The 18,390-nt window shown below is 43.5% G+C and overlaps 1 protein-coding gene across 1 annotated transcript in view; it reads left to right on the plus strand.

The window, feature by feature from the left end:
• Positions 1-3,253: 3,253 nt before the first annotated feature.
• The window catches only part of FKBP12 (FK506-binding protein 12), a 71,358-nt gene continuing 56,221 nt past the window's right edge, over positions 3,254-18,390 (plus strand). Inside the window, exons 1-3 of the mRNA XM_086514639.1 lie at positions 3,254-3,410; positions 3,537-3,570; positions 3,725-3,786. Of these exons, the coding sequence (XP_086370765.1) occupies positions 3,323-3,410; positions 3,537-3,570; positions 3,725-3,786 (184 nt within the window). The 5' untranslated portion in view covers positions 3,254-3,322. The remainder of the gene's footprint in view (positions 3,411-3,536; positions 3,571-3,724; positions 3,787-18,390) is intronic.

An 18,390-nucleotide genomic window follows, 5' to 3' on the forward strand; every position in this document is an offset into this window, starting at 1 on the left:
CTATTGCATATGCTCAAAAGGAGTTTGACTACAACCAAGTGTTGAACAAAAAAGTCTTTTCTAAAAATACAAAGCTCATTTTAATGAAATTTATAAAAGACTTGAAATTTTAGGATATCTTTAATGCTTTCACAATGTTCTTTTCAAGTATGTGATGCGAAGGATATTTTCCTTTTCCTCTTGGTTTCTCAATTGTCATGATTATACATTAAAAGATCTTTTTTGGGAGCTAAACAAAATGGAGCCACTCACAAAAAAAAAAACTCCAATTTCAATAAGGTACAATCTAAAGCCAAAGATCGCAAATACACACTATTCATATTCACTCCAACCTACCAATAAGATCTACCAACTCTACTTCTTCTATAACTTCCCTAAACTAGGCATCTCTTGACAACTTTTTTTGTAAAACAAGCCTCTTTCCTACAAGCACTTGCCATAATATTATGTATTGAGAAACCCTCCTCCCCCCTCCACAACATTACATGGACATGCACACACACTTTTTTACTTATCGAAGCATCTATCATGGTTTGACTATTGATGACCATGAGCTGTGATTCGAAGGAGGGAGCATAACCTTGGATAATCAAGAGAGGAGGAGTTCAATTCCCCTTGCCTCATACTAGTTGTACCTGTGTCTCAAGGCCGACAATAGCCTATGCACATATAAAACAACAATAGCCTATGCACATATAAAACGAATGATAACATACATGATCTACAACTCGTGCATACAAAGCATGAACCAATGCTCCTTGTGAGCTTGGATGATCAAAGCATGTAAATCTCCACCTGTATCATCAATGCCAAAATCTATTCCTCGGTCAAAAAAATCTATCAGACGAAAATATACCTATAACACTACCTAATCTCTGCCTCTGAGTAAGTGGGCATGCTCAAGGAATTGATTGAGCTTGAAGCTCAATCTGTCCTCATGGATATATGCTCTCATCGATGCAAATAGCCTATTTTCGAAGTAAAACACGAGCATGTGAGGATATATCAGAGAATACTTGGCGCATGTGTATGTCAAAGTTGCCATCATCTATATTGAAATTAGTGTAGCAGGGAAACACACATATCTTGGAGAAGATGAAGAAGCTCAAGGCACACAATCGAGAGTATATTGCTTAGTGCAGAATGGAAAGATAAGTTAACCCTCGAATGATGGGCGTATATACAATGCATGGGGGGGAAAACCTCCTAGTGAGGATAAATTCCCTAACGGTCCTACGTGTGCTCACACACATCACTAAGCACATAAGCCAAGATTACTGAGAGTCTCTTTGACATAGTGATAATGCACCTCAATGTGCTTTGTGCGAGCATGAAAAACTAGGTTCCTCGCAACTGCCAATGCACTCCGACTATCAATGTAGATGATGTTGGCAATGTCCTGTCCAACACCCAAATCAGCCATAACGCATCTGAGCCATACACACTCAACCATAGCTTTGAAGACTATCCTGTACTCACCCTCACAAATGGAAGTGGCCATAGTAGGTTTCTTCTTGCTCAACCATGATATGCATGAACTCGTGTTGCCTCTATTGCGCGCGCCCGCCCGCGCGCGCGCGCACACACACACACACACACACACACACACAGATTGTATTATCGTCCACGGAGGTCAATATATGACCTATGGGACCAAAATAGAACATTACATTGGGCTTCTACTAAGAGGTTGTGACAAACATCTCAATTAAGGACTGAGGGTCCGACAAAAAAGGAAAGGAAAGGAAAGAGCAAATCCTACGGAGGGTCAGGGGACGAAGGGACCGGTCTAGGAGTTTGAAATTCCTGGATGATGGCTTTATCGCCTTGATAGACTACCCATTTGCCTTGTTTATGAGCTAACATGCATCTTCTTGAGCTTAAGTTGATTTGGAGTCAACTCCTCGACGATCCAAAGAATTCTTCCTTTGAGGAGACGAGATTGCCGTAGTAGCTTCATCCGCTCCTTTTTATCCTTGAATGTAAGGATGCATTGCTTAGGTGGCACATGCTTGTTCGTGTCATTGATCCAAGAGATAGTGTTGGGCTGGATGTGGATTGGGTGGAGAATATTGATGATGGATTCTTCCAATGTATCCTCGTCGGTGCACCATGGGGGGTTGAGTCCCCCCGATCCTGACCTTAAGGCCAAGAGACTCTTGTAGTCGGCTTTCTTACAATACCATCTGTATCTTGGTGTCAAGCTTCTTGTGTGTTACCTCATGCATTTCCTTCTGTACCGCCATTACAGTCTCCGTGAGAGAGGTCTTGACTTCATGAGCTTTTGCGAATAGATTTAGGCTCTCCGTTTCCTTTGTTTCTTCAAGCAAGCTCAAGCATTGTTTAAGCATTTCGTTCTCCTTGACGAGTTCCTGAATCTGATTCTCTAGGATTAAAATTCGTGCATCTTGGTGAGTGAGAGGGTCCTTTTCTTGGTGCGGCTACCAATGCAGGAAAGCTCTTGCGGCTATGGACTGAGGTGATGGGGGAAGACATATCCCTTCTCTTGAAGAGTGTGACTCCACCCTTAAGTAGTTGTCACTGGAACAGTGAACCCTTGGTAGATAAAACAGGCAATGCCTCCTTGCCAATGGTGCCCCAACTCACTGCCTTGGCGGGCTTAATGGCGACCTATATTGAATGTCGATAGGCTCGCGAGTAGGTTTGGTAGCTCGCGACTCTGACAAAGGTGACGAATGGGCTGACTTTGCAGGCGATGGGTGATGGGCCTACTCATTGCTTTGGCGGGCTTAATGGAGACATGTATTGACTGTCAATAGGCTAAAGAGCAGGTTTGGCAGCTCGCGACTTTGACAAACGCTGACGAATGGGCTGACTCTGCAGGCGATGGGTGATGGGCTGGTGATGGTGGGCAGCGCTAGGAGTAACCCCCCCAACTAGGCGCTGCCTTCCAACCTAGCGGGGGGAGCAGCAAAAGGAGGGAGGGAGCACAAACCCTACGCCAGAGAGAGAGAGAGAGAGAGAGAGAGAGAGAGAGAGAGAGAGAGAGAGAGAGAGAGAGAGAACGAGAACAATTGGTTCTCATGCAACCTGAGAGTTCTCTCGTTTTGTGGTTTTAATCAAATATAAGTGTGGTAGAGAGAAGAGAGAAAATCTTTGTAGATTCTTCTCTCATTTCTTTTTCAAAATGGCTAGCGCATACGAGAATCTCTGTAGATTCCTCTCTCATTTCTTTTTCAAAATGTGTATATTTGCAATTTTTTTTGTAAACGTACAAAGGCCTCCCAGTCGTCACCGTGTGAAAGTCTTTGTAAGTCCCCCACACAGGAGATTAGCTCTAACGAATTTTGATTCTACAGAGATGGGAGTGGAGAAGACGGTGCTTCAAGCTGGAACTGGTCCTAGGCCTTCCGTCGGTCAAACCGTCACCGTCCATTGCACAGGCTATGGTATTCCCTAGCTTTGCGTTCAAGGGCGTTTGTCCTGTCATTAGGGTCTCTCCTCTATGTTATCTCATTTGCGTATTTGTCAGCAGTTTTTGGATGCTTTCTAACCATTTCTACATTCTGCCGCAGGAAAGAATGGAGATCTATCTCAGAAGTTTTGGAGGTAGTCTCATTGTTTCGAGTGTAGATGCCATATTTAGCATTGAAAACTTATTTTTATCCTGACAACACACTGGCATGTTTAGTATTTCCCGCAGCTTTCATTAGTCTTGCTCAAGACGATGGATTCAAGCTGTTTGTGTTTTTTTTTGATGCAGCACAAAGGATCCAGGTCAACAAGTGTTCAGGTTTCAAGTTGGACAAGGAAGAGTGATTAAAGGTACAATTGTGAGTGCTCATTAGAGTTCTGACATGGTTCTTTAAATTTAATTTTTAATCATTTTATATGCTTGTGTCCTGCTTTTTATCAACATGCACTACAGCATGCTGTTGTACATTTATAAACTTGAATTTGTGCACGTGACATACATTCCCGCACATGCCCATACATCTTAGAGATAGATAGATGTCTGCGATTGCTGATGCGTTAGTTTTTCCTATAGTGTTTGTGGATTGGGCACTCATTGGTAATGCACAGAGAGCATCCCATGAAACGCTTCAAGGCTGAAATGTTCACCCTCGAAATGTGTTGTTTCACCTTGAAACGGCAAATGTTAAGAGCTTTGAGAAACGTGGGGTCGACATGTCCATTGATGGATTTTGAAAAGCCCTAAATCGTAAAATTATGGTAGCTTGTTGTTAGAGAAATGACATATGTTTCACTTAATCGTGAAACATTTCAAGGCTCGAAACATTTCACCTGTCTAGACCTGTCAAAATGTGTTCCACGGTGACCATGTGTAACAGCAGCACACTATGGAGCTGCAACAGATACCTTGCTTGACCTTGAAATGGTAATTGAATTACTATGCAGGCTCTATCGATTTTTTTTTCTATTGTACAATATATGATATATCAAATAGAGAAGTGGTTGCAACTTACATAGCTTTCTCCATTTCCTCTTCAAACTGACTTCTTGATGCATCTTTTATCTTCTACATGGCAATAAATTACGCGGCTCGATAAAGAAGATATGCTTTCTTGGCTGGAACCTTAACTTGTTGCGCACATATACTAAATCATTGGCCATTCGATGTGAATGTATGAGGCAAGATGTAGACTCTTGAGACAAGTTCTTCATTGCTAAGCTTTGAAGGTGGGGAATGTTTTTCTTGTTGATCTCGGCGATGAAATGAGAACACTCTTTTGTATCATCCAATGCATCTATCTCGCCAAAGTTCCTTGTTGATCCAATGTTTATGAATTTCTTGCTACACAATGTGGTTTGCAAGCTTGCACTTTGCCCCATTATATTCGATAATCTATACAACATTATCAGGTCTCGTTCTTTAAAGTGAAAATCTCATGAGAAATCCTTTTACTAAAACAAGTATCCATAGAGCCACATCGGAAACTCACATATTAAATCTTTGAATTGATGTACCACGTGTGTGATTTGTGTAAGTGCATATTGGTATCTAGCTCTACAGCCACCATTGCCATTGATGATATTCGTGGGGATGTAGTACTGTTTTGTAAATACATGATGATGGAGCCGATGGTTGTATTATTTGTGGGTATTAGGTTACGAAATGTAGATGACCACCGTGAGTCTCTAACTTGCACTTTTTTTTAACGGTGGCTTCTCTTGGTCTAGGTCTAAATTTTAGGCGTATTGCATACGAGCAGATTTGATGTTGCAAAGTTTTTTTCTGAGTGTCACACAGTCCTTGGAGGTTGGATAATTACTATATTAAATGGGGATTGGTGCAGGATCATGGGTTTAGCTTCGCAGAGGAACAAGGAGTCATTCTTATCAGAGAGGGAGAGTCCTTCGAAACTATCTTTATACAACTTATTACCTTTTCTTTAAGTGCTAAGATACTTTCCTAAGCTATATATGCAACTTGATATAATTGCTAGATAGTGAAGTTAAGGCTTGTAATGTGCAACGGAAGTGAATGATGTGTATGGCTTAGGATGAGTGAACAGTAAGTGCTCAAGGTTCCTTTTACTTAGAGAAAGGGAGAGCCTTCCTCGACTTAATGAGAGTAAACATGCAATGAACAAACACGAGAGTGGATTGCAACTGAGTGAGTGTGCAAGAGAGTGCTAGAGAGAGAGAAGAGACGACACCAGATGGGGTCCCAAATCCCCCTCCAAGGGCCCCTCTCTCTATTGCTAGAGAGGTATTTTCTTTAGATTGCACAAAGTCTGGTACGATGCTTCTAGATGCTGTGGTACTTGATGACGACTATGTCAACGATGATGTTGACAACCACGATGGAGACTATGACGATGACGACGAAGGTGTCGTCGTCAAGTCTAGGATCTGCGACGATGGCGACGAAGGTGTGGTTGTCAAGATAGGGATCTTCGATGACGATGACAATGTCGATGTCGACGACGACGATGGCATCAAGGCTGACAACTAAAAACGCTAGATGCTCTGGGGATTTGCTATTGTGGTGGTATTGCGGCGTGGATCTGCAACCGCTTCGCCGGACTAGGGCTGAAATGCAAAAACGCTGGCTGATTTGCTGAAATCTGAAAACGCTAGGCTGATCTGGGTCTTGACGGGGAAACTGGCGAGGATCTGCAACCGGGTGGGAGCGGGTTCTCACAAGGCTAAGGGCTGAAAACTGAGAACGCTGGCAGAACTGGCTGAATCTGCAAACGCTAGGCTGATCTTGTGAGAAAATGTTGGGGCAAGCTATCTAGTTGCACTTTGCACTTGTGCACTGAGCCCGTCTTCTGTCTTATGTCTCTACTGAGTGCCCATTGAGTTTCTTTTATGCCCTACCTACTTTTCCAACAAGTCATTTATAAATAAATAAGTGAAAAATGTGTACTTTGGCGCGGCTATTCTTAAGTGCTTGGACATGCACGGCCTGTGCACAGGCTCAGAAAGGTGCCAAAACACTTCCTAGGCTTCCTAAACCCTAGAAGTAGAAACAGCTTGTTCACGTACACATAGGGTTAGTTTTGCACGTGGACATCTCCTCCTAGAAGTAGGAATTTCTTAGCAATTTGCCCTAGCTACTTTTCCAACAAAAGTCATTTATAAATAAATAAGTGAAAAATGTGTACTTAGGCAAAAAGGGTTCAATGCTCTAAAAAATGCTCATGCTTGGTTCTATATCATGATACTAATGATCTTGGGTTGTGCAATCAAAGGGTATGCAGCTACTCTCAAGTGCTTGGACATGCATGGCGTGTGCACAGGCTCACAAAGGTGCCAGAACACATCCTAGGCTTCCTAAACCCTAGAAGTAGGAACAACTTGTCCCTAGAAGTGAGATACCGGTATCGAGTTGTATGGTGTCGAGAGAGTGCGCCAACAACTTCTTTTATCATGCGAAGAACTCTTCGCCGGCCACTCTGCTGCGTGGGTCGTCCGATATTTGAACTTCATGAAGGTCTGCAATGCTTGCTTCTTTGGGCTGCGCCGAAAGCGACACAAAATGATCTGTTGCCATAGTTACCCGGAACGGGAACGGGGAACAGGAACGGGAACGGGAACGGGAACGGGAGAATTCGGAACGGGACGGGAACAGGGAGGAGGAGGGGGAGGGCGGAACGGGAACGGGGCCGGAACGGTCCACCTAAAGTAAGGCTTGAATTACCTCCATTCAACTTAGTCCCAAATAAACTCCTAAACAACCCCAAAACTGCCCCCAAATTTGCCCATTAACCTGGCCTCAAACTGCACCAAATATGTTCTCCGAATAGCCCCAAATCTGCCCCCAAAAGCCAACTTTTTTCTCCCAAATGCCTACTTTAGCCCGTTTCGCCCCGCGTTTCGCCGTTCCGCCTCGTTCCCCCCATCCCGGAACACTGTTCCGGTTACACCTCGTTCCGGAACGGCATTCCGTTCCCATCTCCGTTTCGGGAACGGGACTCATCCGGAACTCCATTTCGGAACGTTTGGGCTGTGTTCCCCCTATTCCCTGTTACACTGTCTATTGCGGCTCCAATGCTTCAACTTCGTCTATGATTGTGGGCCCACCTTCTTCAAGAATCTTTGAGGAGGAAAATTCCTGAAAGCACTTTCAACACAAAACCATAAACATGCCCATTCCATGTAGAGTGACTGGAAAAATACTATTCTCCCTAAATGATGGTGCATGCAATGTAGATGAACAAAGTGACAGAGTGCCAAACCATTTACCAAACACACGCAAAAAGTGGGATCGAAACTTGATTTTTTGACCGAAACCTACCAAGTGTGGCAAATCACACCGGAAATGCCAATGCTTGATGGAAAATCGTGCTCGTGCTCTTTTTGAGACCGTGTCATGCTAAGGAAGAAACATGTAAAAGCGATGAATTCCTTGAAAACAAATGTTTTTTCTTTTCGAGAGTGATCCGCATAAATTCATGCTCATTAGTGAGTGAATCATGTGCATCGTGCAATATGGCATGCCTGTGAAAAAGCAACACATAAAGATAGTGACGAAAATACAAGAAACCGTCACGAATGAGAAACTCGAACAATGCGTGTTGACTAATCATGCGAAGACAAAATACTTTTTGAATGGGTTCCTTGGACCTCGACTCAAGAATCAAGATCGGTCCTGCGTGACTGATCGTATTTGCAATGAGGTTAGCTTCACTAGAAACATCATCGTTCAAACCATCATCCTTGCGAACAATCACATCTCTATCATGCAAAAAATGTGTGTCGTGCTTCGGAGAAGAAAGGATTGAGAGAGTCTCCTCATGTTTCTTTTCAAGCTTTTCTAGACTGTGGGACCGTGTACCGAGAGAAACAATCATACTACGTGTCTTAACCTCTTTCGAATCATGAGAGTGAGATATTAATGACCTAGATTGAATATTCTTGTTGCAGCAAAGGATCACTGTAGTAATATCTTCAAGTGCGAGAGAGTATTTTCTTTCTAGTCAATCCGTTGAGTATAATGCCTAAACCACTAGATGCCAAAAATCATGTCACTTTCAGAGAAAGGAGAAACTACAACTCACGCCGAAACCCAACGTTTTGAATTGAGACTGTCACATTTGGACATTCATTCGTGATGGAAGAGAGCATGCCGGAAGCAAATCCATAGACCCCTATCGGATCTATTGGAAGAGCTTCTAAGTGTGCACTCTTCACGAGAGTCACTAATCACATCATGCATACTACCAGAATCAAACAAGATCACAATGCGTTGACCATTCACACGACCATAACACTTCATGAGAGACTCATCCGCTAGATGATCATTAGAAACTTGGGACACATTGGTGTTCTCCTTTATGGCATTAACATAGGATGTGGGTTCTGTGGGTTCTTTAGGTTTGTTGGATGCTTTCTTAGGACAATCTCTTTTCATATGACCTTTAGTGTGACATTCAAAACATCTTCTGTCTCGTGCAAATTCGGCTCATTCTTCAAGAGTTAACTAACCTCCTAAACTTCCTTGAGCAGATTTTTCATCATGCATCAACTTAGGGTTTTCTTGACTTTTAGCTTTTCCTTTTCCCTTAGGTTCATTGTGAGAGTTCTGTGCTTGAGAAGTAGACGAAGATTGATTAGGAGAATTACCGTTGTTCTTACCATTCTGCGGGTTCTGAGAATTCTGCGTGGTACTGTGAGAAGACTTGTTCTCCTTAGGCTTACCTTTATTGCGCTTCATCTCCTGTGCGAGAGCAACCACTACCGCCTTGTTGAGATCTATTGGGTCGAGGACTTCTACATCAAACTTGATGTACTTGTCCACCTGAAAAGGAATGTCTCTTTTCGTTCCGCATCCAATTTGCGTAATTGGGTGCTGAGTTGCAAAACACGGTTAGAAAAATACATAATTGGCTTACCAATTTGTTTAAGGTTACGCCAATCTTCTTTTAACCGAGCTAGGTACTGTGGCGGCATGAAACGCGCCTTGAGCTTGTCTTGGAAGTCGGCCTAATTGAAAGAAAGGGGCACGCCTTCCTTGGCTTCCTCTAGGTGTGCGGCCAATTGTGCCTCTTGCCACACATGATACCAATTAATGGCAAACCGGCAAGATACATGGTTGCCGTCAAAACTTTGCTATTGCCTGTTTTCTTAGTTGTCGCAAAGTAAGCATTAAATTGATGCAACCAAGAATGATAACATTAGCATCCATCTTACTGCCATACTTACTGAACGTCAACTTCTCAGTGACTGGGTTGTTGGAATCTGCATCTCTGTCTGTGCTACCTGATGAATCGCCAACGTCCTTGAGTGCCTCGGACTTCGAGGTGGGTCTCTCTGCGCCTCATGCTTTAACTCCATAGCTGCTTGCTTTTCTTCGGCCGCTATTCGTTGAGCTTCGCACGCTTGCTCGCGCTCAAGCTCCATAGTCGCCTTTCTTTCTTCGGCCGCTATGCGTTGAGCTTCGCGGTCGCGATCCATGGCGGTGCGTTGCGCCTCTTGTTGTAGCATCATGTCCATCATCGACTTGACCAAAAGCCTCTAGAGGATTTTTGCAATTCGTGGCGTAGATGGGGATGGAGGAGGATTGGGGAACAATCCTCTTGGTGTAGAAACTTCTTCTTCTCTAACTCCTCTCTCATCACCTTCATGCGTTTCCATTCCGCTTTGAGTGACGACCATACACTGAGATTTGGGTTCTTAGCTTGCAATCGCTGTTTGAGAAGGCGAGCTCAACTCTTTCCTTCGGGCGCACCCCTTGGTGGCCTTATGCTCACACCAAAGTTGCTTTTTCCCACCTCACATCGATTGGCCGGCCGCTAAGTGCACGGTCCGCTCTCAATGAGTGAAAAGAGGAACAAGGGGAGGCTGGACAATGTAAGGTGCAGCGGATGTGAATGTTGAACTTTGCTCAAGATGAGTGCTCCGAACTGTGCTCAAGGGTTCCTTTTACTTAGGGAAGGGAGAGCCTTCCGTTCCTTTAGTGAGAGAGTGCAAATGATCACAAACAAAGTGGATAAACACCGTGAATGAAGGTGCTGAGACTGGGAGATAGAGAGAGAAGAATACGACACTAGAATGTTGTCAAACCCTCCTCCAAGGGTCCCACTCTCTGTGGCAAGAGAGGTCTATGCTATTGATTGCACAAATCTCGTACAATGGCCTAAATGCAATGGACTTGCCGACGATGAGGAGATGGCAGGCTGAAATCTGAAAACACTAAGGGCTGAAATCTGCAAATCTTGTATTTGCTGAATTCTGACTCTATGTCGGTGACGACGGTGGTGATGATGACGTGACGACGATGGGCTGAAAACGCAGATGCTGAAATTTGCGAATAGCGGGCTGAATCTGGAAACGCTGGCTGAAGTGACCGTGCGGCGAGGATGTGCTGCAGGAAGGTGAGATCTGTGAGGTTTGGGGGCTGCGGTACGGAGTCTAACTGCTGAAAATGAAAAACGCTGATGCTATGGGCTGAACTGTCGTCGGGAATCTGCAAAACGCTAGACTGAGCTGCAATCTGCAAAAACGCCATGCTGTCTTGTGATTTGAAAAACGCTAGTGCTGATCTGTTGTTGCTGTTGAAAATGCCAGGCTGATCTGCAAGGAAAAACGCTGGTTGGTCCTTGTGGTTGAAAACGCTAGGTTCCCTTGTCGGTCTTGCTTTGCGTGTAACAAACTTGGACACTCCAAGTCAAGAATCAACCGCGACAGCACCAAATAACCACTTCAAAACAATTCACAGATCACAATAGATTTGCACTGGCCCGGCGGAGTTCCGTGCCTAGAGATATTGGCCCCAAAGACTGGCGCCCCTTTCGGTATTTCTTTTTGTATTAATCAATCATCAAAGTACAAGAGAGCAGTTAGGGTTTCACTCTCAGACTCTGCGTCCAGATGCTCTGAGAAGTGAGGCCCTCACCACTAATTTAAAGGTTACAAGGGATGCCCAAAAGCAGAGCCCCAAAAGCTTTTAAAATCAAAAGCATCAGTTCTCTCTCTCTCTTAGAGAGTCTTTTCTCTTTTTTTTTAATAAAAAAAAAGCAAAAGCAAAATTCGCGTCGCTCATCATTTTCCAATTTTTTTTTTTTTTTTAATTTTAATAATCCGCCCCCGCGATTTCCGGAATTTAGGGTTTTTGGCAAAAATTAGGGTTTGCAGGAATTTTAGGGTTTCTGCTGTCCGCCACGTCATCACTTTGTGACATTGCGAGATGCTATCTGCTGCCTCTTTTGCCAGAAAGTGCTAGCGCCAGCTTTTCTTATATATTGCCCGAGTCAAATTGTCCTACCTAGTTTCCCAACAAAGTCAGTTATTAATAATAAGTGAAAAATGACTAATATAGGGAAAATAGGTTTTGTGCAATGTAAAAATGCTCCTGATGGGTTCTGATGGTAATCTGATGATTATGTTGTATGCAACCAGAGGATATGCATCTACTCTAAGTGCCTAGACATGCACGGTGTACGAACACTCACAAAAGTGCCAGAACACTTCCTAAGCTAATTGAACCCTTGTCATGAATTAGCTTCTCCACGTACACATAGGGTCAGATGTACACGTGACATCCCCTCCTTTTTAAAGTGAGGTATTGGTACCGAACTGTATGGCGTCGAGGGAGATGGCCAACAGGATCTGGAATCCTGGAAAGGACTCTTCGTCGGTCCACTCTGATGCGGGGGTCATGCGATACTTAACTTCATAAAGGTCTGCAACGCTTGCTTCAGGTCATCTATGGCTCTTTCAATGCTTCAACTTCGTCTATAGTCATGCGTCTACCTTCTTCAAGAATCTCTGAGGATGAAAATTCCTGAAACCACTTCCAACAAGAAAACATGAACATACCCATTCCATGTAAAGTGATTGGAAAAATTCTAGTCTTCTTTAAAGACTGTGCATGTAATGTAGATGAACATATAGACGGAGTGCCAAACCTTTCATCAAACACACGCAAACAATGGAATCGAAACTTGTCTTTCTGATCTAAATCTATCAACTGTGGCAAATCACAATGGAAATGCCGATGCTTGATGCTCAATCCTTCTTGTGCTCTTTCGGATACTGTGTCTTGCCAAGGAAGAGAGATGGAATGTGAATTCCTTGGGTGCAAACATTTCATCTTTTCATGAGTAATCCTCATACATCCGTGCTCATTTATGAGTGAATCGTGTTCATCGTACCATATGGCATGCCTATGAAAAGGGATCACATAAGGACGGTGACTAAAATATAGGAAACCATCACGAATGAAACACTCGAACAATGCGTGCTGACTAATCATGCGCACACATAATACTTCCTGTGGGGGTTCTTGGGACCTCGACTCGAGAGCCAGAATCGGTTCTTCGTGATTGATCGAATCTGCAATGAGGTTAGATTCACTAGACAAAGTATCAACTAAACCATCATCCTTGTGAACTATCACATCTTGATCATGCAAATCATTATGTTTGTGAATAATCACATCTTTATTATGCAAATCATGGGTGTCGTGCTTTGGAGAAGACAAGACTGAGAGAGTCTCCTTCTCTTGATTCTTTTCAATCTTCGCCTGCAGATTAGAAATGAGAGATGCAGAATGAAAAACCTTCTCCCCACGAATGACAATGGGAGAGTCACTCTTGGCATTGAAAGTGAAAGAACTAGCTGCCCAATGAATGAGAGGGTTATGCTCACAAAACCATCGAATGCCTAAAAGCATATCACATCCTGAGAGAGGAGATACTACAAATTTTCTGTGGAAGGACGCTTATTGAACAATGAACAACACGCCAAGGCACTCTTGCGTGATGAGAGAGTCCATACCGGGAGCGAAGCCCGACACCTCGAAAGGAGATGTCTTGCTAACCTCCAAGCGGGCTCTTTTGACAAGAGAGTCACTAATCACATCATGCATATTGCCTGGGTCAAACAATATGATAAAACGCTGACCCTTCACATGACCATAACACTTAATGAGAGACCCATCAATGGGAGGATCATGAGAAACTTGGGTCACACTCGTGTTCTCATTTATTGCATTGACATAGGATGTGGATTCTGTGGGTTCTTTAGATTCATTAGTGTTGCTAAATTGGCTTTATCAAACAGGAAAATAATTCAAAATGAAATATTGGATTTATAAGTGAGAGGGTTTTCTCGCTTGGAACACCAAGAAAATAATTCTAAATGAATTATTGGAATTTTAAGTGAGAGGGTTTTTCTCACTGGAGACATCCGAGTACAGAGTATTCTTAGTGCGTCATTCAAAGTAACGACAGGAGCACTGTGAACGGGAATATCTGTAAGGCCACCAGGAATGGGTACTTCTGATGCGTCACATCGGATGGGTGATAGGGAGCATCGGGAAGAAGTATCCGACCATCCGGGAATGGACATCTCTGATGCGTCATAGGATGGGTGACATAGAGCATCGTGAAGGAGATTGTACCACAAGTTCGGTAGGAAAGGACTAGGTGATGGGTATTCCTGATGCGTCACAAGGTGGGTGACGGGTGCATCAGAAAGGAGATATCCATAGTCGAGAGGAAATCCGAACTGGAAAGAGGAATACGCGTAAAGACGCAAGCACAAAAATAAAGATGGGTTTTGAGAAGCTTTTCTTAAAAAGCGGAAAAATTGAACGAGTTTTTCGGGAAGAGCAAACGCTTTCCCGCGAGGAATCTATGTCTGCATTGCATTTATGCATGCATCCAGGGACGCCTGCGAAGTGCTGTGAAAGCATTGTTTTTAACTTATAAGGTTTTATTGAGTTTTTGGGCAGATTCAGACTATTTTTAAAATACGTCGGCCGTCCATTTAATAAGTGGGCAGCCATCCGATAAATAAGGCAACAGATCAGCCAGCGTTTTCTCTTTCTCTTTTTCTGGCAAAACAACGAAAAAAAAATTTGAAAAAAAAAAAAGGCCGCGATCTCTACGCGAGCAGCTATTCGTGTCGTGGCGAAGGAGCTATAAAAGCACCACATGCCCTCACTAAAAGGAAGTTACCAACGCCAGCAAGGGAAGACTCTGCCGCCAGATAACGCAAGAGATCGCAAGACTACGAAGCACGGAAGTCGCTTTTCCCGCGAAAGAGCGACAAGTATCTATTGTGGATTCGTCGTACGAACTGTTGTCGCGTGTTTCCGTGGAAAAGCGAAAGAGCGACAAGTATCTATTGTGGATTCGTCGTACGATTTGTTGTCGCGTGTTTCCGTGTGTGTTTGCAGGTATTTCATCGCGAAGGAGAAGCGAGAAGGCTTTGGCCTACGCTTGGAAATCCCGAGAACGGAATTCGGGAATTGTCTGCGGAGTCTCTACTCCGAGTACAAACGGAAAAAGGATTGAGAGCTCGTCTCTCGGATTTCCCTTACGGGAAGGTACGACCATCGAGTCAGAGAATTAGAACGGAGGGGTTTTCTCCGGTTCTTGTGCTTGTAAAAAGATTCTCTTAAATAAAGAATTCTCTTTAAGGGGGGGGGGACCAACCCATCTTCTGGTCCCCAGTACTGTGTCGATCTTCTCACTCTCTCTCTCTCTCTATTTATTTCTCTCTATATCCTTTGGCTTCAGTATTAAGTGATAAATTCTATTCATCCGAATGTATTTTATATTGTTATGCGCTCCCGTTTGTGACTTTGGTATCAGAGCATGGTCTCCTCTCTTTCTGTGTAAAGGAGGACGACTCTGGGAAGATACGGGAAGAAGCCATGACAAGCCAAGAGAGAAGTAAGCAGGCGGAAAGCTAAGTCCTACAGGAAAAAGCTCGCAGAGTTGGAAAAAAAAAAAAATCTCCGCAAGAAGTCGACACAAGACTTGGGATTCTCTGAGAAGGCGACAAGAGCTTGATGCTCAAGAACCTAAAGAATCCAAGGAGCGGAATCCTCAAGATCCTTCAGAAAATATCCATGAACATCAATCCAGAACCATAGCCAAGAAATCCAGTCATTCCGGGAAGGATATGAAGAAGGTCTTTAGACCTTAGAACAGTCCGGTCAAGTTTGATACTTTTGACGGAAGAGAATATGTCCCGAAAGCTACGGTTTTCATTCAACAGTATGAAGTTGCCTTTGCAAACGGCAATTTCTGAGAAATGTCAAAGGTGAGGCATGTGACCAAACACCTCTAGGGGATTGCAAGTGCTTGGTGGTATACCAAAGCTCTGCAAGGAACTTACAACAAGACTTGGATTCAATTCAAGGCTGAATTTTCCGACAAATTTTTTTCCTCTACGCTTTGAGGAAGGCATTCGAGAAGATTAGGATTGGTTTGCCCAATAGGAACACGAGCGAGTCAAAGCAAGTAGTGGTTCACTCTTGCCAAGGTAGGTCCATTCTTGATCCTCTTTGAGGAAGGAAAGATGAACAAATTTAACGAAGGACTTTTGCCCGAATTTTGTAAACCCATCTGCAAGATACTTTGCAGCAGATGGTGGAGTCAGCAATAAAAGCTGAAAGTGTACACCTTGATGTACATAAAATACAATCCCCGCAGTGGGACGAGAACCATTGAACATAGAAACAACGAATTTTTGTTACCTCTCCTCGAAGGATACATTGCTATCCGGAGAAAGTTTGGAGTAACAAAACTCAATCTAATTCCTGAATTTTTGACCCTCAAACTTTAAGTGAGAGGGCAGATCTTTGATCAAAGTTAAATCTTTGAGGAATTCATAAAATGCGTATTGCTTTTATGCACGACATATGCACGTGTCTAACCAGGACAATCACTCTCGAGTATTTATGAGAGTAGGATCGATTTGAAACATTGTTTTTTGAGATGAATTGGTTTGCTCAACCATCCGGAAGGTCAACTATTGATCTCGTATCCGGTAGTTCACCAACAAATTACCTGCTATTGCGAGTAGGACGGCAGAAAGGAAGGAACCATTCCGAGCTTTCAACCAAGAAAAGCTTTCACTAAGCTTATGAACCAACACCCCCTACCCGGTCAGGGAAGACATTGTAGTGCTTTTCGCACAAGTGAATGAACACTCTCTTTACGAGGGAAGGAACAAGTGACGACTATGGCCTGTGCTCGAGGAATCCAAGGATTGAAATCCTAGTTTATTTGATGAGCGGGTTTTGCTCTAAGATCAAGCCAAGGGATCGTCAGGTTGAGCGTCTTCGCTCTAAGGATCTTACAAAGGGAAGGTAATTTCCCAGGTTCACCGAAACTCTAACACAGCTTATGTACATGGATAACACACGAAGATGCAGACCTATGCCAAGGAACTGGACGAGAGTTTGTTATACTCTCTTGAGCGCCTTTTTGCCCAAGGTTATGTGCAAGGGCAAAGACCTAGATTGATTTCTAGGAGGATTATTCTTCTCGGGATTGAGAAGGTGGAATTGAGCTAACAGATTCTCGGATAAGGAAAACCTCCGATCTGTTGGAAAGACGTGAATGATGAGTTCTTACATGGCTCGTTAGTTTGATGATTGGTGAAGGATATCCTCGAGGTACTAGAGGAAGGACATGAACCGGTAAGGTAAGTATTGAATTATTGAATTTCTGTTTGGTTTAATTTTTAAGTTCTCTTTTGAGAAAGGACCAGCTCAACTCACCATTGAGCAAGATTTGGAATTTTTTCCCAGTTTCTCCCCGGCAGTTCAGTTGGACCTCTACAGTTGAGGGCAACTGTTTATAAGTGAGAGGGATGTTGCTAAATTGGCTTTATCAAACAGGAAAATAATTCAAAATGAATTATTGGATTTATAAGTGAGGGTTTTCTCGCTTGGAACACCAAGAAAATAATTCTAAATGAATTATTGGAATTTTAAGTGAGAGGGTTTTTCTCACTGGAGACATCCGAGTACAGAGTATTCCTAGTGCGTCATTCAAAGTAATGACGGGAGCACTGTGAACGGGAATATCTGTAAGGCCACCAGGAACGGGTACTTGTGATGTGTCACATATGATGGGTGACAGGGAGCATCGGGAAGAAGTATCCGACCATTCGGGAACGGACATCTCTGATGCGTCATAGGATGGGTGACATAGAGCATCGTGAAGGAGATTGTACCGCAAGTTCGGTAGGAAAGGACTAGGTGATGGGTATTCCTGATGCGTCACAAGGTGGGTGACGGGTGCATCCGAAAGGAGATATCCATAATCGAGATGAAATCCGAACTGGAAAGAGGAATACGCGTAAAGACGCAAGCACAAGAATAAAGATGGGTTCTGAGAAGCTTTTCTTAAAAAGCGGAAAAATTGAACGAGTTTTCCGGGAAGAGCAAACGCTTTCCCGCGAGGAATCTATGTCTGCATTGCATTTATGCATGTGGTTGCATCCGGGATACCTGGGAAGTGCTGTGAAAGCATTGTTTTTAACTTATAAGGTTTTATTGAGTTTTTGGGCAAATTCAGACTATTTTTAAAATACGCCGGCCGCCCATTTAATAAGTGAACAGCCATCCGATAAATAAGGCAACAGATCAGCCAACGTTTTCTCTTTCTCTTTTTCTGGCAAAACAACGAAAAAAAAACTTCAAAAAAAAAAAAGAAACGGCTGCGATCTCTACGCGAGTAGCTATTCGTGCCGTGGCGAAGGAGCTATAAAAGCACCACATGCCCTCACTGAAAGGAAGTTACCAACGTCAGCAAGAGAAGACTCTACCGCCAGATAACGCAAGAGATCGCGAGACTACGAAGCACGGAAGTCGCTTTTCCCATGAAAGAGCGACAGGTATCTATCGTGGATTCGTCGTACAAATTGTTGTCACGTGTTTGCGTGTGTGTTTGCAGGTTCTTTATCGCGAAGGAGAAGCGAGAAGGCTTCAGCCTACGCTTGGAAATTCGGGAACGGAATTCGGAAATTGTCTGCGGAGTCTCGACTCCAAGTACAAACGGAAAAAGGATTGAGAGCTCGTCTCTCGGATTTCCCTTACGGGAAGGAACGACCATCGAGTCAGAGAATTAGAACGGAGGGGTTTTCTCCGGTTCTTGTGCTTGTAAAAAGATTCTCTTAAATAAAGAATTCTCTTTAAGAGGGGGGACCAGC

The sequence above is a fragment of the Adiantum capillus-veneris genome, chromosome 6 (assembly GCF_014529385.1).
Source record: "Adiantum capillus-veneris isolate H3 chromosome 6, ASM1452938v2, whole genome shotgun sequence".
Classification (NCBI taxonomy): Eukaryota; Viridiplantae; Streptophyta; class Polypodiopsida; order Polypodiales; family Pteridaceae; genus Adiantum; species Adiantum capillus-veneris.